This window comes from Miniopterus natalensis, chromosome 10 (assembly GCF_054644295.1).
Source record: "Miniopterus natalensis isolate mMinNat1 chromosome 10, mMinNat1.hap1, whole genome shotgun sequence".
Lineage (NCBI taxonomy): Eukaryota > Metazoa > Chordata > Mammalia > Chiroptera > Miniopteridae > Miniopterus > Miniopterus natalensis.
This window is the reverse complement of record NC_142090.1, coordinates 13,956,756-13,979,509: the sequence shown is the minus strand read 5'-3', so window position 1 is coordinate 13,979,509 and position 22,754 is coordinate 13,956,756. Positions and strand designations below refer to the sequence as shown.

Here is a 22,754-nt window from a genome sequence, read left to right as displayed (position 1 = left end):
TTTGTATTGTTGTATAATATTCCGCATGCCTCAGTGCACTTGCCCCTTTCACTATGATGTACATGGAGCTATTACTTTGTAGCTGTTATGAATACGATTGAACAGTTCCCTAGGTACGTACCTGGGAATGGTATTGCTGGTTCATCACTTATGGATCTGCCTACAGGCTGAACGCTTGTGCTCCCCCCAAATTCATGTTGAAGCCTAATCCCCATGTGATGGTATCTGGAGGGGGGCCTCTGGGAGGTGATTAGGTCACGAGGGTGAAGCCCTCCTGAATGAGATTAGTGTCCTTATAAAGGAGACCCCCGAGAGCTCCCTCTCCCCTTCACCAGGTGAGGTCACAGCTAGGAGGTGCCACCCGTGAACCAGGCAGTGGGCGAATCTGCCGGCACCTTGACCTTGGACTTCCAGCCTCCAGAACTGTGAGAAATAAGTTTCTGTTGTTTGTAGGCCGCCCAGTCGTCTATGGTAATTTTGTTATAACTAAGACAATATGTTCAGCTTTAATAGATGAGGCCAAATCATTTCCCAAATTGGTTGTACCAATTTGCACTCTGACCAGCAGTGCATTAGAAACCAGTTGCTCCACACCCTTGTTAACCTTATTTCCATCTTTTTAATGTTTGCCATTCTGGTGGATAAACGGCGGCATCTCATTGTGAGTGTAATTTGCATTTCCCTAATTAGTAATGCTGTTCAGTACATTTCATGCGCTTATTGGGCACTTAGAGATTTACTTTTTGTGAAGTGCTTATTTCAGTCTGTTGCTCATTTCCCTGCTCAGTTGTCTTTTTCTTACTGGTTTGTAGTTCTTTATATAGTCTGGATACGAGCCCTTTGTTGGCTGTGTGCTTTGCAGATCTCTTCTCTCTTAAGCTTGCCTTGTCACTGTCTCCGTAGTGTCTTCATGAACATAAATTCTTAATTTCAAAATAATCCAGTTTATCAACATCTTCTCCTTGGAGGTTGTTGTATCCTGTTTTAAAAAATGCTTCCTTATGCTGAGGCCGTGAAGCTACTCTTCTACACTGTATTCTAGAAGCATCAGTGTTTTACATATACATTTAAATGAACTCCAATTAAAATTGACTTCCAAGTACAGAACGAGGGTAGGTGCTGTTTTCCTCGTTCCGTGGAGATCTCCAACTGACCCAGCACCATATGTATTTTTAAGACCAGTCTTTCCCCTCTGACCTGCAACGTCACTGTGGTGATAAAACAGCTGTCTCCATTTGCATCAATCCGTCTCGACTCTGTCCTGTTCCGTTGCTCTATTCCGTATCATGCTCTTTTTATTAGTGTAACCCGATCGTAATGACTTCAGTAGAGCTAGGCTTCCATCTAGTTCTGCAAGAGCTGCTTAGCTATTCCTTAGTTTATTTCCTAAAATAAATTTCACCCGGGCTCAGTTGGTTGGAATATCATCCTGTGCATCACAAGGTCATGGGTTCGATTTCTTGGTCAGGGCTCATACCTAGGCTGCGGGTTCGATCCCCAGTTGGGGTGTGTATGGAAGGCAACCGGTCCATGTTTCTCCCTCACATCCATGTTTCTCTCTCCCTCTCCCTTCCTCCCTCTCTAAAATCAATAAGAACATATTCTCGGGGGTGGATTAAAATATTAATAATAAAATAAATTTCTTTTACCCTCTTTTAATTCTTTTTGGATTTTATAATAATTTCAAACTTTCAGAAAAGTTTCAAGAATAATGCACTTTTTTTTCCTGGACCATTTGAGAGTGAGCTTCTGACATGATGCCCTATCACCCCAAATACCCCAAATAAGAACCCTCTTCTACAAACCCACCATACAATCATCAAAATAAAAAACAACATTGCCATACTCCTATCTAAACCCCAGACCCTGTTCAAGTTCTGCTGAGGGTCCCAGTGATGTCTTTTATAGGAAAGGGATCCAGTCTAGGATCACACACTGTGTTCAGTCATTGTGTCTCTTTTATTACTTCTGTTTGGAACAGTTATTCCCCTTTTCCTTGGCTTTCAGGATTTTGACCTCTGGGAGGTTACGAGCCAGTTGTCTTGCATCCTGTCCTCCATTCTGGGTGTGTTTAGTGTCTCCTCATGGTCAGTTCCAGGCTGTAATTTTGGGTAGAAATAAAATACCACAGAAGTGACGCCATGTGTTCTCACTGCATGCCACCGGATCTTGACTTGACATTACTGGAAATTTTAATGTTGATCCCTTGATTGAGGTGGTGTCTGTCAGGTTCCTTTTCTGTAAGGCTACTTTCTTTCTTTTGCAATTCATAGGTTGGGAGACAACAGGAGACTATGGAAACGTCTTGTTTCTGAAAGAATCCTAGTCTGCATATCCATTGATGTTTCTTGGCTGAATTATTAGAATGGTTGTTAAATAATGATATTATAATTCTATGATCCCTTTTCCATTTATTAATATTCTATTCTAAGAGTAAAGCTTTCCCTTTCACTATGTACTCATTTATTTATACATCAGTACGGACCCTGCCTGTTATTTAGTGGCTTACTATCATTACGTATTTTGATGCTTAAACTGTCCCAGATTTGGACAGTGATAGCCTCTTCAAGTTGGCCCTGCCCTTTTGCTATGTTCCCATCTTGTATTTTCCCTGTCCCGGCCCTGGGGTTAGTCATTGCTTCAAGTCATGGAGGGTGGGATTTAGAGACCAAGATCTATCTGGGTACCTGGTACGCTCATAGCTATTAGGATGTTGTTGCTCCCTGGCCCTCTCCCTGCCACAGCTAAGGAATATATGCATGAATATATATATATACATACGTGTGTGTGTATATATACACACACATATATATATATGCAGGGATGAATGTGTGCATATAAACGTGCCCACACATTTACATCTATACTTATTTCTCTATTTATATTTAAAACCACATCACATCAGTATCACCAATTCCAAATCAATACCACACGGTTCATTTTAATTTCCTCCCTTTCCACGTTTGTAACTCCCTTTTCTGACATTAAGAAACCTGGCTCCTGTTATCCTCGATGCATTTATTTATTGGATCAGCATCCTCTGTATGGAGCCATTTTCCAGTTGCTATCGCCACGATCCTTCCCCCACCAAGGCAGCCGCCCTCCTGCAGCCACCCAGGCTCTCCCTCCACCCCGCTAGCTCCCCCCACCCCGCCACGAATGCACATCCATCTCGCCCTGCTGGGCATCCCGCTCTGGGCCCCCCAACCCCACATGGAGGTCTGCCTTGCGAGGTCCCATGGAATGGCTTAGGGCTGAATTATTCAGAAAGGGAGGAGAGAGAGGGGGGAGGCATCAGCTCCCTTTACTAATCCCCAGTGAACATTAACCTGGGGCACTCCTCACGGCTGCTCAGGAAGCAGAAGCCATCAGAAGACAATGACCTCGCCTCTGCATCCGTGAACTTGGCCTTCCCTCCGGGTAATGGGCAGACAGCCCCGCTCCAGGACCTGTCCCCGCCCCGAGGCCGGCTTTCCCGCTGAACTTCTCTTTCGGGTTATTCTAATGGGCCTACGAAACGGGCTACAATATCTGCAACCTTAACAAGAAGCCTCCCTAGAACCTCACACCTCCCCCGCTTCTCCCCTTTTTAGCAAAAGCGCCGCCTCTGCTGCCTCCACTTCCCAAAGCCGTCCTTTCTGCAGCCCCATTGTGAGCAGGCTTCCATTGTCACCAGTCACCAAAACTGCTCCTGTCAGGCGGCCTTCCTGCTCTCGAATCCGTTGGCTAATTCTGCCTTCGTCGTACCCAGTCCAGCAGGGCGTCTGGCACAGCCGGGCGCCCCTCCGTCCTGAAGGCCTCCCTTGGCCTCCGAGCCAGCCTTGGTTCCTCTCCCGCCTCAGTGGCCACTCGGTCACTCCTCTCCCAAGGGCCACAGGGCCAAGTCGCCAGCCCTCTCCCACTCTCCAGGTTCACTCCCGGCGAGAGTACAATCAGTGCCGTCCCAACAGTGGTGACTCAGCCTTGTATCCAGCCCGAGCACACGCCTATGACCTACTCAGCATTTCTACTAGGAATTGTACTTTATATATTAACCTTAACAGGATCAAAATCGAGCCCACGGTTCCTGCCCACCCACACCCAAGTCTTGCTAGTGTCTCCATCACAGTAAAAGGCACCACCGGGCCGCTACTTGCTCAGACAAACCCGGGGGTTCTGACGCTGTTCCTCTTCGCCTTGTACCCCACGGCTAGTGCATTGGGGAGACGCACAGGCTTCCTGGTCCGATGGCTTCTCACTCTCCCCACGGCTACCAGCCCGGTCCAAGCCACCGCCTCCTGTTCACATCAACGGAACAGCCTCCGAATATTCTCCCCGCTTCCACTTCACCAACTCCAGACGATCCTTCGCACAGCAGCCAGAGTGGTCTTTTAAAAACATAAAACAGATCAACTGCTGGCCCTGCACCAAACCCTCCAAAGGCTTTTCATCACACTCTGAATAAAGCGTTCTTACCATAGACGAAAAGGCCATATGTGCTTGGACCCTGCCTGCGTCTCTGAAGTCATCCCCCAGCAGTTTGCCTCTCACTCCACGCAGGGCACAGGGACCTCCTTGCTGTTCCCCTGGCAAAGCAAACCTGCTCCTGCCTCAGGACCTTTGTGCTCGCTGTTCCCAGCCTGGGAAGCACTTCCCCCATCTCCCTATAGATGGGTCTATCTACAGTCAAGACTCTGCTCAAATGTCACCTTCTTATAGTTCTTATATCTGTCTTCACTGCCCAATATAATACAACATATCTTCCCTGAGGCCCTATCCTCTCCCCCTGAACTGTTCCTTTGCCCTGATTTTACATTTTGCACAGCACTTACTACTACGACTTTATGTTTTACACCCCACCCTCTCCCTACAATGCAAACTCTGTGAGGTCAAGACCTTGGCCGTGGTCACTCCTGGAACAGTGCCTGGGGCCTAGCAGGAGGCTCCGCTGATGTGGTGATTTAACGTAAGAGTGATTTGGGCAATGCCAGTGTCACATGGCGCTGTGGCTGAAACCACCTCTCCCAGGTACACGAGCATGCGGGCGTGGGGACTGAAGTGGTACAAGTTGATCCAGAGGCAGGGAACAAGCCACCCCTACACTGAGGAGGACACTGGTGTGGGTACACTCAGGACAATAGCCTCTGATGTTCCTGGAAGAGCATCACCTTCGTGGTGATTCATATCCCCTCGTCTGCCTCTACTTCACTGACAAATTTACTTCCGATGCAAAACTGCCCTCTGCCCAAGTTACCCCATTCTCCAAGCTCTGTGTTAAGCACCAAGGGTAAGGAATATGAGCTTCTTTATTTTGGGTTGCATTGGACACACGGCTGCTGCAAAGGCATTTTAAGAACCAGGCGACTCTAAACAAACTCCCACGGCAGGTTGGCTGACCTCCTGTCCACCCTCTGCTGAACAGGGGTCTCAGCTTTTGCTCTACCACTTGCCCTGCGAACTTGAAATGAAATGCCGCCACCACTTCAGCTCGATGTCGAATAATATTTTCAATGACTTTGTGATCGTGCTTCTGAGACCAGGGTGCACATGACCTTAGGGAGATCCAAAGCTAACATTTGCAGTCTGGTGCTGGTAGAGGAATGTGGCCTGTGGCGATGAGATGGAAATGGTTTCACCCTCTCCTCGTGGACACACAGGCAGCACATAATGGGCATTGGCTCGTCATCTGGCCCTCAACCCATTTTATTTATTTGGCTGGGATAGGGAGAGAGTGAATGAGCACAGGCTTTGGGCCAGGCTGTGGGCATTGACAAGGGCCCAGTGGTGGCCTGGCCAAGGGACCAGTCGACAGAGAAGGGCGCTGCAGGAGGCTCCCTCCAAAATGGGCCACTTTGCAGGCCAGGAGGGGCCACTACCAGTGCAGTGAGGAGTCCAGGAAGGAAAGGTGTCCCCGGAGCTCGGTGGCTCCCTGCAACTAGGCCTATGACCTCTGGGGCCTCCACATTTGCATGTAAAAGCCGTTATGGAAATGTAATCTTCTTTGAAGGCAGGGCTCTATTCAAAGCAGACTGCCCTCTCACCAAAGTGACAGGGACCACAGCCCAGTGACAATCCTCCCAGAGAGGCAGAGGGGACCAGGGAGGTGAGGGAAGTCAAGCTCTGCTGCCCGGGAAAATCTTTGAAGTGTATGGAGGCCTCACCTAATCAAACTCACTTTCGGAGGTTTGAAGCATTTCATTAAATCGAGGCTTAGCTGCTTTTCAGGTAGAGTTGACTTGGTTTAAGGGAGTTTCAGGGACTGAACTTGATAGTTTCAATTTTCAACTTTCTTAATTGAAAGGCATAAATACGGTTACCATGTTTTCTGAATCCAAATTGAGTTTAACACTAGACTGTCCCCTAAAATACACGGAATATTACCATGGTCTGCAGAAGGCTGTGGCCTGTTTGGAAGGTTCAAGACAACGGATAGGAAAAGCAGGAGACGCATGAGTTGGATGGCGACTTGCGGTCTCCTCTAAAGCAATGCAACTCTTTATTTAGGGGTCTGCCAGCAACACTGAGGCTGGAGGCACCAGGAGAGAGAAAACACATGACATGAAATATAAAATTTCATCATCTTCAAGCATCACCTGGATGTAGAATGAATCAAGTGGCTGGTCATTTCCCCCCAAAACTAGGTCCCAATGACTTTGAGTTTGGGAAGGTAATGTAATGGAAAGTTCCTGCAGCTATCTGACTTTGGCCATAACTCTTAGTGTAAGGGACCCTGTCAGATGAGCGAGGTGACCCTCATTCTGGACGTGGGGAAACAAGCCTACTAGGCCTTTCGTGCTCATCAATTCAAATCAGCATCATTCACTGAGCGCAGGAGAACAGCACAGCCGGCTCCCAGGGCACATGGGGCAGGACTCAGTCTCTCTGGCACAAGGGAGGCCCTAAGTTTCCCCTTTCACTGAACCTGAAAAACCACCGACTACTCCCAGCTCCCTGGGTCACAAGCAGGCTGGGGGTGATGATAAAATGACACAGCTCTAGATCACCTAAACTGGGACAATTAGGACCCTTCCCTCCAAGTTACAGTGGACTCGGGATGACAGAGGCTGGAAAATGAAGTTTGTGGGGATGACGCCCAGCCCTCTCCCCGCGGCCTTGGTCCCAAGAGCCAGCGTTCCTCTTACTGGATAACCGCCTCCCTTCCCCTCCCTTTAATTCCTGTGCGTTGTTTCAGTCACTGCCGGCACCTCCGACATTAAGTGGGTCGAGGGGAGGTTAAAAACTGGCACCTGCAACATTCTGCATCCTTTTAAGAGCCTAGGGGAAGAAGGGGTTAAAACAAATGTCGATAATAAATTTTAAAATAAGCACGGACTTAAGTTAGCCAGCATAGGTACTGTCCAGGCTGGGGCAGGTAACATAGCGGCGACACATGGTCTCCTATTCTGGGGCCGGTCTCACTGGCACAAACTGGCCATGTGTCCTAGGAAGACATTTCAGATTGGACACAGCCTGCCCCCCCCCCCAAGTAAGCCCCCTGGGGCAAGTGACAGGAAGCCTTTTTTTTTTTCCTAATGAGGATCATAAACTATTGGAAAAATACAATCAAAGTCTACAGAACACTAAATACAAACTTAGTTTTTTCCAGAAAATTTAAAAAGTCCCATATACCAGGTTTGTAAATTAGGAGCCACAGATATAAGAAACCACTAGAGATAAGAAGTTCTAAATCTCTAACTGGTTTACGGCTTAGGAGGCTGGGAAGAAAAGAATCGAAAATCATGTTATAATGAAGATCCAGGGCAGTCCCTGGGCAGTAAGGAACCTGAGGGGGAGTGACTTGGCCCCAGAGGCTGCAGCAGCGGAAATCAGAGCAGGGGCCCAGGGTGGCTCACCTAAGATAATGGCCTTTGCACGCACTTTACCTCGCAGGAGGCGGCCTTGAGGCAGAGGAGGGTGAGAGAGGTCTAACCCCCCACAAGAGGCTAGAGGTAAACATGGGAGCAACCGAGAGGGGGTGCAAACAGATGAGAATTTGGGGGAGTAGGGCAGCGGTGACAGAGGACGCCTGGGCCCACAGTCACACCTTCATTCAAAGTATTCGCTTAATACAGGCCCATCCCAATAAGCTACGGCTACCCTTTCAATTGTTCAACTAAGCCTTACATCTTGAGTCGGCTCCCACGGCTGAAACGGGGGCGAGAGAACGATCCTGCGGGTTTCTGGCAAAAGCAATTATACCTGTGGGCTGAAAGATATCAAGCTGAGAACCACAGGGGCCCAAGCCCTAAGGCAGACATCACGAGGACATCTGGCCGCGGGTTCAGTTCTAAGCAAAATACCGCTTCCAGCTGCTGCAGCGGCGGCTCGTTGGTAGGCGGCAAGCCACAGCGTGGGGCCTTTCGCAGTCCACATCTGCTACGCATAAGGATCAGTCAATAATTTTCTAAACCACCACGTTGGCAAGTTTTCTATAACAGGTTATTAACTTTTCAAAGAGAGGACTTTGCGCTGGTTCCACCCAGCTGTCTTCTAATTCGCCAGACGTTTGTTTAGTGTGATAACATCTGACCACCCTTCAGCAAGATACTTGACTTTTCTTGGCTTCCTGAGCTAAACTACTGTGGTTCAAGGTGGGTTCTACTTAATGGAGAAACTAACTGGCATGTCATTCCCACGACACTCAAAAAGCACAACATTCTTCCCAGGCAGTTGTCCTAAAGTTAGCAGAGTTGTGAGGCAGGCAATAGGGAGGTCTCCTAAGGTGTGGAAAAAGGCATCATCTCACTCTTTTATTTCTCCCAGAGTGCCGTCTGTCTCCTTTGCACCCATCTCGTTTATCAGGATAAGTTAAGAACCAGTGCTGGGAGAGAGATGTCCTGACGAACCACCTTCCCACTCTCATGGATTTAACCAGCTTTAAATGCCTGACTTTGTGTGCTTCTCTGCCAGTGACAAGACTGGCAGCCTGGGATGTGCCAAGTTCTTGGCTCTAAATTGCAAAACAAAGCAGTATGGGAGGGAATTTGTGCGTTAGCTGATTTGTAAACACTGATTTACAGGTCACCGTGTAAACTCTTGTTTTTGTGCCTGTTCTCCCAGGCAGTTACCTGGGTGCCATCCTAACAGTGCCAAAGTGCACTGCTCCTCCAGTCACCAGGGTTTCCTTCCTTCACACTTAATCCCAGCTTATTTTGTACCATCTTAAAAAACCTCAAAACAAAAACTTTCATTAAACAGTAATCACAGAGCCTCTCAGTAGTTACAGTAGGAGAGTCAACAGCCACTCAGAATCAGCATCAGGTCTACAGGTGTGTCCACAAGTGTCCACGGAGATGCCAACTCAGAGATTTAGACAAAAGTCCACACTTCAGTTTACAGAGGTTGGTTGAAATCTTCCCAGCATAATCTATGTCCATCCTGACTTTCTCTACAGAAAAGGAATCTGGGCGTGTGGATATTCAAGTTCTCACCTCCAACACCAATTTACTGCATCATCACACAAACCAACAACATATACTGGATCCAACTGAATGTAAGTCTGCACTGGCCGTTCTTTCACCCCTCTGCCCCCTAAAGTTGAGAAATCAGGGGCTTGGTATGGTGAGGTGGTTGGATTAGGTCCCACGGGGGAAGGGAGTGGAGTTACAATCTGAACACAGATGCACCTACTCCACAGCCTGTCTTCTCAATTATTTTGCTAAAGTAAAATAAAAATTCTACACAACAGCAGGTACTTAGACGACATCGCAAAGCCTTGGCATTTTCTCTCCAGCTAGTCCTGGAAAGGCCTTTCCTTTTAGCCTCAATGTGAATACTAATTTCCAACTTAGCAAAATCCAGGGTTGAAGTACCAATCCTCTGGTAAAAAGGGAGATGTAATTAGAAAGTTTTAATGAAATTGGAAAGAGGGAAAATACTCAAGGTTGGCTGACTTTTTAAAAATAACATTTCATAGGTCGCTGGGTGGGAAGTTCGTCACCGAGGTCAGCTAAGCTCGTTCTCGCCATGGGCAGGATGGCTTAAGTCATCCCAGAGAGAGGAAGGCCAAGCAGTTTGTAAAGATCTCACTGAATCCTACCTGCCTACCTAAGAGGCAAATGCTGAGTCGTGCCTGCTTGGCTGAGGCTCTGCAAAGTGCTCTGGACCTTTCCAGGAGAAAGGTACAGCACAGATGTAAATCAGTAACAATATAAATCAACTCAATCCCCATAAGCATAACCATCCAATCCTGAGAAAGAAACACACGAGGCCCTGGGCTACAATGCCAGTCTTCGTCAGAAAATATATTTATTATTGAGAGAGAGTGAAGTCGAGGTGTCAGAATTCATGATAGAGAAGCGGTTGTATAAGCCGAGGTTGCCTTTATGTTGATAAAAAATGCCTTATTTCACTTGTAATCATAAACATTATTCCAGTAAGAGGGACATTTTCTCTCCTTTTTATCTTCTTCCTTACATGATCGCCATAATAAGTTAAAATGAAATAGCTCTTACATAGTCAAGGGAGAAAGAAACAGAAACCCAACTCGCCACAGTCTGGACAACTCGGCCCAGCACTGCGGGCCTGAGACGGAGGCGTCCGGCCTGTCCCCTCCCCGCTCCAACTCCCTGATCCCTGATCCCCCCGGGCTCTGCGGAGCGGAGGGTCACCAAAGATGGGGCTCAGCTAGGACAGAAAGTTGGGCAGAAAGCACGGAGGGTGGAGAGGGCTGCCTTCCCTTTGCCGCCACAGGTGGGTTACCAGCACCGCAGCGTGTCCCCCGCGGCCGACCCGACCTAGGCCCCGGCCTGCAAGTCGTCGCTGATGAAACTGCGGTGGGCTTCTGTCGCTCCGCTCTCCCGTGCTTCTCTACGGCGGTCTTCTCTTTAAACAGGTTGCTTTCTTAGGAAAAAAAGAATGTTCCCCCTCTGGAATTAACGTGGAAGGAGTTTTGCGTGTTCTGGAAGTTGGCTTTACCCTCCCTTCTCCATCTTGCTCTGCAAGAGAAACAGAAAACCGAGTGTTACCACCAGAAAATGGGGCGACTGCTTAGTACTAGGGCTACTGTCTTCCAAAGACCTACTTCGAAAACGCGCAAGGCAAGGCTGTGCCCCCGGGTCTCAAAATATCCCTGCCTTTAAAGATCCCCGCTTAGTCCTGCATGATCTCCAAAGGACACCCCCCCCTTCAGCTGAACCCTGGGGGGCACGGCGGGAACCCTAAGGTGGGGCAGGAGGGGGTGCGCCGTCTCACTCCCCCCTCCATTTGGAAATGTATGGAAGCATTTCTGGTGGCCACAGGGACTGGGGTAGGAGTGGGGTAGGACAGAGGTTAAACCCAAAGGCCCTGAGAGAAAATCTCTCACCTGGGGCAGAGCCACACAGGTACTTGTCCCCGCTGCAGAAACGCCTCCTACCATCATCCACTTGGCTGTTTACTTTTGTGGGTGAGGAGCTGTAGACATACTTCACTGCCTAAGGCTTAAGGGGTGCAGCCTGAGGATGGATTTGCATATATTGTGAAATGATCACCACAGTAGGTTTAGCTAACACCCCCCCATCTCAAAGAGACACACCAAAAAGGAAAACTCTCTCCTTGTGATGAGAACTCGTAGGATCTACTCTCTTAGCAACCTTGTCGCACACAGCAGCGGGGACCAGTCTTCACGTCGTACGTTACATCCCCAGCGCTTACTAATCTTCCCTCGAAGCCTGCACCTTTGCCCACCTTCCCCCCGTCCCCGCTTCTGGCAACCACATGTCTGACCTCTTTTTCTATGCGTCTGGCCCGTTTGTTTGTTTCAGACTCCACATGTGAGATCACATGGCATTTGTTTTCCTCTGACTTATTTCACTTAGCATGATGCCTTCAAGGTCCGTCTATGTTGTCACAAATGGTAGGATTTCCTCATTTTTTTTAATGGCTAAATATTTTTATGCTATTGTATATACACAACTTCTTTACACCCATTCATCCATCCATGGAGCCTTGGGTTGTTTCCATGTCTTGGCCATTGTAAATAACCAGCTATGAACATGGAAGAGCAGGTATCTTCTTGAGCTAGTGTTTTTGTTTCCTTTGGGTATATACCCAGAAGTGAAACTGCTGGATCGTACGGTAACTCTATTTTAGTTTCCTGAGGAAGCTTCGAACTGGTTTTCATAATGGCTGCACCAATTTACAATCGCAACAACAGTGTGCGAGGGCCCCCTCTTCTCCCCTATATGTCAGCATTTGTTATATCTTGCCTTTTTGATGACGGTCATTCTAATAGGCATGAGGTGCTATCTCGCTGTGGTTTTAATTTGCAACTCCCTAATGACCAGTGATGCTGAGCATGTTCTCATGTACCTGTTGGCTATGCACACATCGTTTTTGGAAAAATGTCTATGCAGGTCCTTTGCCCACTTATTAAGTAATTTTTTTTCCTTTTGCTATTGTGTCAGATGAGTTCTTTATATATTTTGAATATCAACCCCTTATCAGATATATGGTTTGCAAACAGTTTCCCCCATTCTGTATGTTGTCTTTTCACTTTCTCGGTGGTTCCTCTGCTGTGCAGAAGCTTTTCAGATGATGTATTCCCACCTAATGTATTTTTTATTTTGTTGCTTGTGTTTTAGGTGTGGTTTCCAAAAAATCATTATCAAGACCTACGACAGGGAGCTTTTTCCCTATGTTTTCTTCTAGGAGTTTCATGCTTTTAGGTCTTATATTTAATTCTTCAATCCACTTCAGTTAATTTTTGTGAGTGGCGTAAGACAGGAGTCAAGTTTCATTCTTTTACCCATGAATATCCAATTTTCCCAGCACCAGTTATTGAAAAGGTTGTCTTTTCTCCACTGAGTATTCTTGGTTCCCCTGTCAAATATTAGTTGACCGTGCTGGGTTTATTTCTGGGCTATCAATTCTGTTCCACTGGTCTATGTGTCTGTTTTTATGTCAGTACCACACTGTCTGATTACTATAGCTTTATGGTACAGCTTGAAATCAGACAGTGTAATGTCTCCTGCTTTCCCCTTCTTCCTCAGGATTGCTTTGACTATTGGGAGTCTTTTGTGGTTCCTTGCAAATTTTAAGATTTTTTTTTTTTATTTCTTAAAAAAAAAAAGAAAAGCCATGGGAATTCTGTTAGGGATTGCACTGAATCTATAGATGGCTTTTGGAAGTATTGACATTTTAACAAATTTAATTCTCCTAATCCATGAACTCAAGACATCTTTCCATTTATTTGTGTCTTTGATTTCTTTCATCAATGAATTATAGTTTTCAGAATAGAGATCTTTCTTCTCCTTGGTGAAAATAAATTTATTCCTAAGTATTTTATTTTTTAATAGGATTATTAAAAATGGGATCAATCTCTATATAAATGGGATCAATCTCTTTTTCAGAAAATTCATTGTTAGTGTGCAGAAAACATTACCAATTTTTGTACGTTATCTTTGTATCCTGCACCGTTACTGAATTCGGTGATTAGTTCTAGTGTGTTTTTTATGAGTTTTTAGGATTTTCTATATATAAAATCCTAGCGAGAAGAATCCTTAATTATCAGATAAAAACTCTAGAACCAGCTGGAGCGGGGTACACTGCCTCCATTCTAGGAATCTTTAAAAAGACAAGAGTGATCCTTTCCCCTTTAGCTTTGAAATTACTCAGGAAGAGGAGGCTGGGGGGTCGCAGGTCGCCTCTAATCTGTTCACGCCTTCTTCCTGCCACCCCTCACCCTTCCAGCCACTGATTTACCCAGCACTTAACTGAGCTCCTACCAGGTACTTGCTGCAATTACTCAGGTGCTATGGGGAAACCAATACACACGCTCATGGAAAACCAAGGCATGACTCAGTAATAACCTGTGATTTTTAAATATACTTGCTAAATATGTGCTAAAATTATTTTATTGAATAAGTACACACAGTATAAAATTCAAGAACAAAAGAGGACATAGTAAATGTAACTTTTTCCTTCCTGTTTCCCAGTTTCCCGTGTACTCTTCCAGGAGAGTGGTTCTGCCTGGCTCAGAAGACAGCGCTGCAGCTTGAGGGTCAGAAGGCTCCTCAGTGACCCTCCACTAGGACAGAATGCAGGGAAAAACCAGGGGTAGGGGTGGGGACAGGCGAGGCTGGGGGGCACTGCAAAGACTCAGAGGTGAGAACAAGCCCAGTATGTATGGACGGTGGAGGAAAGAGACAGGCCTGGCTGGAGGAAAGGGTGGGCACTCAGGAGGTACCAGAAAGAGGCAAGGGGGGCCCCGACCCATGAGTGCCGGGCTGAGAAATGGCCTGCTGCCTACGGAACGTCGTGAGAAAGGCTCTCCTGACACCCTTAGCATAATGGGTCCCACGGAGGAGAGTCTGGAGGCAGCAAGACCAGGGAGGAGGTAGATTAGGAACCAAGCAAAGGTGTGGGTGAGAAACAGTGCCACAAAAACACGGGAAGGAAAAGCGATGGCGAGACCCAAGGAGTGGTGGACCCTCGGTGACAGGGAGAATGGTGGTGTCACCAAGAGAAACAGGGAAGTCAGTGAGAGAAGGCACACCGAACATGAGGACAAGGGTTCCAACTTGGGGGTAGTGGAGCTGGGGCGATGCTGAAACATCCCAGAGGGAAATGTCTAGAACGAAGCTGCAGGCTCAGAAGAGGTCGAAGGTCTTTAAAGGTTTAAGGTCAAAGAAAAAAGTGAAATAAAGGGGCAGAATAGAAAGAGCGGAAGGACAAATAGGCGTGTTGGGTCCCAGAGCACAGGACGGGTAGGTTATCCTAAAGATCCTACTGCAGTATCCACGATTACAGGTTTCTAAGAAGTCTGCGCCCACAGGGTGCAAAAGAACAGAGTGAAAGGCAGGCAAGCAGTGTGCAGGGGCGCACGCAGAGCCGGCCGGAGAGCCAGCAAGAAGGGGGCGCTCCAGGCGGGGCGCGCCCGGAGGAGCAGGCCGCGCTGTGCGGCTAAGCCCAGGCGGAGAGGCCCTCTCACCCCGCCCCTCACATTAGCTCTGTGCTCCCCGGGAAAACTAAACATTCAGCACCTACCATGAAGAACCAGACCTGGCAATGTCACAGCATCACAGCGCCTCATTTATCCCCCCGCCTCACCCCCTTGGGGCTTGATCTGTGTGCAAGCCTCTCCAACTACATGGACTGGGAACTATAAGCTCATATATGTAGACACCCTCGCCGCCACACTGCAGAGTAATACAAAACGGAAGTCGGCGTAAAGCGGGTCAATACTGAGCCCATCTAAAGGCATTTAGTTATTAATGAAAGTGGTCACTTTATGAGTGAAGCCATTTTGGACTTTGGAGGTCATATACTCACTACTTTCTTCAACACGCCAATGGGAACTTTAAGCTGTGAGCTGCCTGGTCAAGATTACGTGGCTGTGCCGCGTTCTATGGTTTAGACCTTAAGATTATAGCGATAGCCACATGACAATCGACAAGAAAAAGATTTTGATTTGTCCTGAATTAAATCACAGCGGGCTGGGAGTGAGAGATGAGCGTGTTCACCAGCTCACAGCTGCGGGTCAGCTAACAGTGGACCCTCACGTTCCTGAGTGTAGGGTGGAGCCCTGAATCGGCTTCTGGAGCGACCACCGGACACCTCCATCCTGCAAGTGCGTGCACTCCCAGGACTGGGCCCACAACCAATCAAAAGTAGTAAATATTTCCTCTTCAGACTGTGCAGAGCCCCACTTCATCCTTTCCCGTCCCCCTTATCTGTAGTCAATGCAAATTCTTTCTAAACAAATTACACCTCTCTTCCCCCAAACACCATGAGTATATAAAAGGGCCCATCAGCTCCAGGACAGTGGACTCGCCTTGTCTTCTCCATCCAGCCATGCTGCGGTTGGTGCAGACCTCAAGCCCCAGGGCAGGTGCTTTTCTGGCTAGCATCTGGCTCAATAAACCCTTGCTTTTATCAATAAACTTCTCCTTTTGGCCATGAAAGTTGTTTTTTTATTTTATTTTTATTTTTTATTAAACACAATGTACCACTTTTCAACAGTTGCAAAATAATCAGCGGTGAGCCCAACATAATTAAAGCAATAGTTAGTGTTATTCTAGAGTCTAGTGGGTCTTTTACTCTCCTTCTCCGTGCAACCCCAACCAAATACAGACGGTAATTTTTCAGCCAGCTCAGGGAGTGATAAGAGCATCAGACTCTCTTTAAGAGAGACAAGCTGGGCCCTGGCTGGTGCAAAGATCAATGGGCTGGTCTGACATAAAGGCACTTAAAAGAACACTTCTGAAAAAATATAGACACAGAGAAGTAACCACATTCACAAAATACCCTGATACGTGCTTTAAAGTTCAGCTGATACACGGTGACTCTTTGAAGACACAAGGGACAAACCTGTGTCTTCCAGGGCTGGTCTACACACAGGCTATGTTGTCAAACTGCAGTCAGTCGCCACCAAAGGGTGGCAGAGGTGGTACAAAACGCCTCCCTTCTGTCACAGACATTAGCAAACACACAATGGCAAGTCGAATTTTTAAAAAGATGAACTGGCAAAACATTCTGCGTGTTCCTATGTCACAGCTATGCGATGAAACCTGTTAACACCCAGGCCCAAGGGCCTGAGGTGACGGGGTCCCGAGGCCTGGCAGGGTCTGTGTCATTTAGCATCCACCTTGTAGATTCTCCTGTAATCTCTGTATGGGCTCTGTAAGCAGCTGCCTTTGGGCTGAATTTCAACACCGCATAAATTTAACGCTGCATAAATTAACATAGGAAATTCCCTGAAGAATTGAGGGGAGGTTTTGCAAGTTATAAAAAATCGCTTCCTTCATTTAAGGGACTGCTAGGACTTCATCTTAATGTAGAGTAAGGAGTTTCTTGCTTTTGCTTATCACTTGCGGTTTGGGGGCCTGCAGAAACCCGTCTTATAAACAGCTGGGGAAATTAGCAAAGGAGGCAACAGTTCGGGCATCAACACTGCTCTTTTCCCGAGTCTCTTTCCGCTTCCAACCGCCGAGGAAGGGACTGGCAGCTCCCTGGGGCAGGCAAGAGCAGGGCCCCGGAGACCAGAGACTGCGCGCCACTTCCACTTATTAAAACGATCTTAACTGTCTCCCTCAAATATTTTCACCACACAGTCATCTCTCAACTGGTTTCTGAATTACAGCCGTGGAGGGGTGGCTGTCAGCAGCACAGTCGGGACGAACGGCGGCCACCCTGGGTTGCTAAACAATCACCACGATGACAATAAAACTCGTTTTCTCTTTCTATAAAGGACACCACTCAGTCTCTGGCGGAGCTGCCCCGGCTTCTCATCAAGACTTCAAAAGCCCCAATAAAGCTGGGTAAGGACCAAAGGTCGTGGGGGATCCAAAAGGGGAGCCCGTCCTGGGTGTACCTGAGTTTTCACCGAGGGACAGAGAGAATGGGGAACGGACGAGAATGGAGCTGTGATGAGGAATAGTGAGTGGGAAAGACAGAATGAGAAGATTGTGAGATAGAAGCAAAAGTAATCGATAAATTCAATTTAGGAGAAGCACAGAGCGAGCTTTGCGGCGCCAAGTGCTCCTGCCCCCGAAGGTCTGATTAGCTAAGTCGTTTTGCTTTCAGTGTGGGCGTTCCCCCCAAGCAGCGCTGTTCTTTACCCTTCTTGCTTTGGAGGAAACACAAGTTAACTTTTTAATGCCTCGATCTTGTTCCGTATCTCCTATGCCAAATGCTGTGTAATAATTCAAATTAAATTACAAGTCACTGTTTATACAACTTGCTACACAACAAACACGACAGTACCCACTGCAGCCCTAGCCCTTGAAAGGTAAGCACCGCGAAAGATGCCCACTAAGATCTAAGTCTAGTACCAAGGTAATGTTTTTTCTATTTAACCCTGGTTTAAAAAAAGGCAAGGTCATAAAGGACATGGCTCTCAGAAAGCGGTTTAGAAGAGGATTCCTATGATGAAAGGGGCCGGGGTAACAATTTAAAGTTTGGAATTTAGTTTGCTTTCATATGGCTCCAAATTCTAAGGGCGGTGCCATAAAGGACGTGAAATCTGTTTGGAACATCCATGCATCACCCTGGGCAGGAGCAGCCTGGCGGGACACTGGTAAATGTCATCAGGTGACAGTGATAAAGAAACCCTTGAACACAGTAAAAACATGCTCCTCAGGTCTTCCCCAAGTCACCCTTTTGGCTTTATCTTTGTGCTCCATGGCGGTGGGCATCTGCGGACATCAGGAGCAACTGCACAAGGCCAGGGGTCCCTGGCATGGCTCAGAGGACGGGAGCAGGGAGACTAAAGCAGCAAAGCCAAGTGAGGGTCTAGTCACCATGTGGGCTGCCCAGGGGACCTGAGGACCTTGGCTGGGAGCCTCCTTCCATCCTCTTGCCCGTAAAAACTGGGGGCATGGCTCCTCAGCCAGTGGCACTGCAGTTTCAATGGGGCCAGGGGAGGGGAGAAGACAGCTGCTTTTTCAGGGGCTCCTGCCTTCTGTCCAAGACATCTTCTGTTTGTTCCTGAGGATCGGTCTGATTAGACCTCTGCCAGATGGCTCAGACAGGGTTGGCAGTGACATGTCGGGCAGCTCCTCATCTCCCGAAGGAAAGGAAACAAAGGCCAGTGGGCTCCAGCGCTCTGTGTCCAGCCACCTGGGGAATCCGTTCAAAGTTCCGATGTCCAGGTCCATCCTCAGAGCTTGGGGATGGGGCCAGCCATGTGCATTTTAAATAAACTCCCTGGTGATTGTGAAGCTCACCCACATTTGAGATCTGATACTGCAGGGGAGAGTGCACTGGGTCTGGCAACAGGAGCGAGCTATTCTGGTCTGGACTCCGCCCCATCTACAGAGCACTGGGACTCTCTGGGTGCTGATTTTTCCAAGTGAAAAGATGCGATCAGGTTACATGATCTAAGGTCTGTCTCGTTCCACCAGCCTCTAGTCTATCACATCATTTGCATGTAATTTATAGTTTGTCTGAAAATGACGATAAAATGCAGCTTGCTCTGGCACCAGGTTTTCCTTTCAGGAATTCTGATTTCTAGAGAGATAGCTACTGCTATGTTTTCAGGGCCTCTTCATACTCAAATAATGGGGCAGCATTTGAGCCCTGGTCTAACACAATCCAAGTTCTAGAGAAAAACTACGCTGTCTTTAAGAAGCTGGCACGTTCTGCCGAGTAATCTCCTCCACGTGCACTGGTGCTGGATGCTGACCATGGACTGGAGCGCACCAGCCTTGGGATGAAGAAGCTTCATTAGGATCTAGCCTCACTTATCAGGGTCTTGACCCCATGTTCTCACTACAGCCTGGTGACTTTTTGATGTCCTCAAAGTGGTCAGCGAAAAGCAGACAGGCCTCATTTCTAAGAGGTGCTCACTTTGGTACTTCTTCAGCGAGCTGCTTGCTTGGCTCCTGCCCACTTGCTGGTTTCAACCTCTTGGTTTATTGGCTCCTGAGAGGCCTCCACCACCTGGCTCCCGGCTCCACCTGCCTTCTGTCCTCTGGGCATCTCCTGGGCCTGGCCCTTGCTTTTCGCCCTGGTCTTTCTTTGGCTCTTCTGCTCTGACTTCACAGTCCCTCATCACCCATGGCACACAGGATGAAAGGCACTGCAGCCCGGAGGGGCCTGGGGCTGGCTACAGGTACTCCCTTGCATTTTCTAATGCACTTCATTAGCCGGCAGCCTACATCCTGCCAGGGGGCACTGAGAGCCACTTTTCACGTCAGTGACTTTGGAGAAACTTGGCAACTGTTTTCACCCCCTCCCAAGTCCATTCTGTCACCTTGGCTTCCCCGGAGCTGACGGGCGTACATGTTTCAAGGAAGGGGTACCAAGCAAGCTGTGGGAGGCCAGACAACAGGCAGACCGACCAGAAATGCAGCTGTGCATCTGGAGCGAAAGCTTACGGCTGACAGCAGGACCTAAGAGGAGAGGAAGTGCTGGAGGTCCCCGGAGCAGGTGCTGCTTGTACCCACAGCCGTATCTCTTCATTTGAAAGTGCTCACCAACACGCGTGCTGTGCACACTGCCTCTTGTTCTCACACATGGATGTACAATCAGTCCTAGAATAACAGAGCGGGAAGGCCCTCGTGCATCACCTAGTTCAAACCCTGAACTTCCCAAAGGAGACACTGAAGCCAGGTCGCCATGACTAGATTAGTGTTAGCTACAGCCCTTCCCACAAACCCTACCCTCCCGACTGTTTCCAGAAGTCCAGCCAGCTCTGTACCTTTCTGCCAAGAGCAGCAGGGCTGAGACAACAGCTGGGATGTTTAGACTCACTACCCCCCACCAAGCAGATGGATTCTGGGAGTAAACTAGGGGCAGTGGGATGTCCCAGGGAGCATAGCAATGTGGATCTGGGAGCAAACCCCTTTCTACACCCCCTGCCTTTTTATAAATAAAACTTGGGCACATTTGGGCCCACTAGTGGGCAATTACTATTGGCCTCCCCCCTTCCTCTCCCTTCCATAGCCTCCTATAAGGTGGGTGAACGAAGATTGAATGGGAATCGGGTTTTAAAGGTAAGGACGGGTAAGTCAATCTTAGGGGTTTTTAGAAAGCTATGAGGCTAAGCAGATATGAGAAATAAAAGACATAGAAGTCTATCAATCGATAGCCCCTACATTTTTAAATGTTGTATCTCATCTAGCTGGCCAGTAGCTTTTAAGTCTTAGAAATAATAATTATAGCAATTTAATATCTCTTTACCCCTGTGAAGACACACAATTTAATATACTGGAAGTAGTCTAAATGTCTCATGTCACCCCACGAGGAACTGTTCAAGAATAGCCGAAAAAAGAGTGATGTGAAAACGTGGATGAATCAGGAAGGAAAGCAAGCTAAGGAATATCCGGAAATGTTCCTATCATTAAAATCTATTAGTCTCCAGAACCATGCCCCAAGGGAACCCGTGAAAGCCCAACCTTATGAGTCATTTAAAAGTGGAGTGGGTTTGGCTGTTGGAATTATTCCAAGGGGAAAACTCATGCACTACGCCGGAAATGGACAACGCAGCCTAATGGGTCGTTGTCATGTTCAGTATTTTCTGTTAGTGAGTCCAGCTCGTTCTCTGGATTTAACAAGGAAACATAAGAAGGGCTGCTGACCGGTCAGGAACTGCAGTCGGGATCAAGACCACATATCCTACCAAAGTCTCTCCTGACTACGGGAGAGTGGGGACACCAAGTAGACTAACCTCACAAGGAGGAAAAGGAACATGTGGTATTAGAAGAGAAGTAACTATGCACGAAATACTGGTATCACCCCGTGGCCATTTTGGTGAGATCGTAACATGGGGCCGTGTGGAGCTGCACCTTCGCTCGTGGGCTGTGTAACCCCACTGCCCCCGGTTACCGCCAGTCTCTAGGACCAGCTCCTTAAGTTGATCTCCACGATTGTCCCCTTCAATTCATGATTAGTGTACATGTTTTCCCTTACTGCCTTACTTCTGTATCAGTGGGTGATGGATGTGCCTTCGCACACCCAAATCAAAAACCAAACACTATTTTTAAATTTTTTGTTCTTATGGCGAGTTATATTTTGGCCTAGTTGTTAAATTTACTTTGTTGGGTTTCAATTCTCTCAGCTGTAAACTGATGAGAATAAAACTATTTCTCTTTACATCTCGGGTGGTCATAAAAATCAAGTAAGAGGCCCTGGCCAGTTGGTTGGAGTGTTGTCACATGCACCGAAAGGTTGCAGGTTCGAATCCTGGTCAGGGCACAAGCTCAGGTTTTGGGTTTGATCCCCAGTGGGGGCCCGTGTAGGAGGCAACTGATCCATGTTTCTCTCATATAACAATGTCTCTCTCTCTCTCTCTCATCACCCCGCTCCACCTTCCCCTCTCTCTGAAATCAGTAAAGCACATTCTACCCTCAGATGAGGGTAAACAAACAAAAAAGTAAGAGAATGGATGTGAAATCACCTTGAAATCTAAAGTCCTATGGAAAGAAATACAGGTATTCATGTTTCTTGGTTCTTGCCCATTTCCGTGTTGGCTATTTTAGGATAAAATGTTTTGTGGACACACATCTTCTTAATAATATCGGTTTTATACACTCCCTAATACTTGAATGTAAGAGTAGTCAAAATAATAGGTACTGGAAACATATTTGCTGAAAATAGTGTTAAATTATATTGCAGATGGGGTTGGGGGGAAAGGAGGGTCTCTTTTGGAATCACTGCTAATAATCTGATGCTTTTGTTTAATCCATTTAGTTGGTTTCAGCATGAAATACACAACTGAGGAAAAAAGAAAAAAGCAAGATTTATTGAATACTTTATATAAATGTTATCCTCACGACAACACTGGAGATATCGTTACCTCAATTCACATACGAGAATCAAGGCCCAAGATCAGAGAACTAGCAAGAGACACGGCTTGGGTACAAACTCGGATCTGCCCAATTTGAGCTCTCAACTGCGCCACGTGGCATATTTGATTTTGTCCCATATTAACTCTGTTTTATTCTAGAAATGTAAGTCGTTGATCTCATGGAGCTATGTGTAGATGATTCTACACAACTCAGACAGGAGGGAGTCGATCCCCAGACACCCTTGCAGCTGTCACTTCAGTGACGTCACGAATCACACTGGGGAACGGCACCTGCGTTAGACACGGGCGCGGAGGCATCCGCTTCCTCAGCCGCTCTCTGCCCTGGCTGCCCACCTCTGCCTCCCCATGGCACTAAGTAGCGAGTCAGAAAACCCCTGCCCAGCTTCCAGGTCCCAAGTGCTCCGTGAGTATTAATATTGAATGCCGGGCTTGTTAAGAGCATATCAGAAGCTGCTTTTGCAAATAAAATGGACTAACAACAATATCAGCATTATTTCTACCGAAGACCTTTAAAGAAAAAATCCCTGGTGCACTATTATGAGTT

General features: G+C 47.5%; 1 protein-coding gene across 1 annotated transcript in view; it reads right to left on the bottom strand.

Moving 5' to 3' along the window:
* Positions 1-10,197: 10,197 nt before the first annotated feature.
* Positions 10,198-22,754, bottom strand: part of CHCHD3 (coiled-coil-helix-coiled-coil-helix domain containing 3) — a 250,644-nt gene continuing 238,087 nt past the window's right edge. The window contains exon 8 of the mRNA XM_016220479.2: positions 10,198-10,916. Within this exon, the coding sequence (XP_016075965.1) occupies positions 10,893-10,916 (24 nt within the window). The 3' untranslated portion in view covers positions 10,198-10,892. The remainder of the gene's footprint in view (positions 10,917-22,754) is intronic.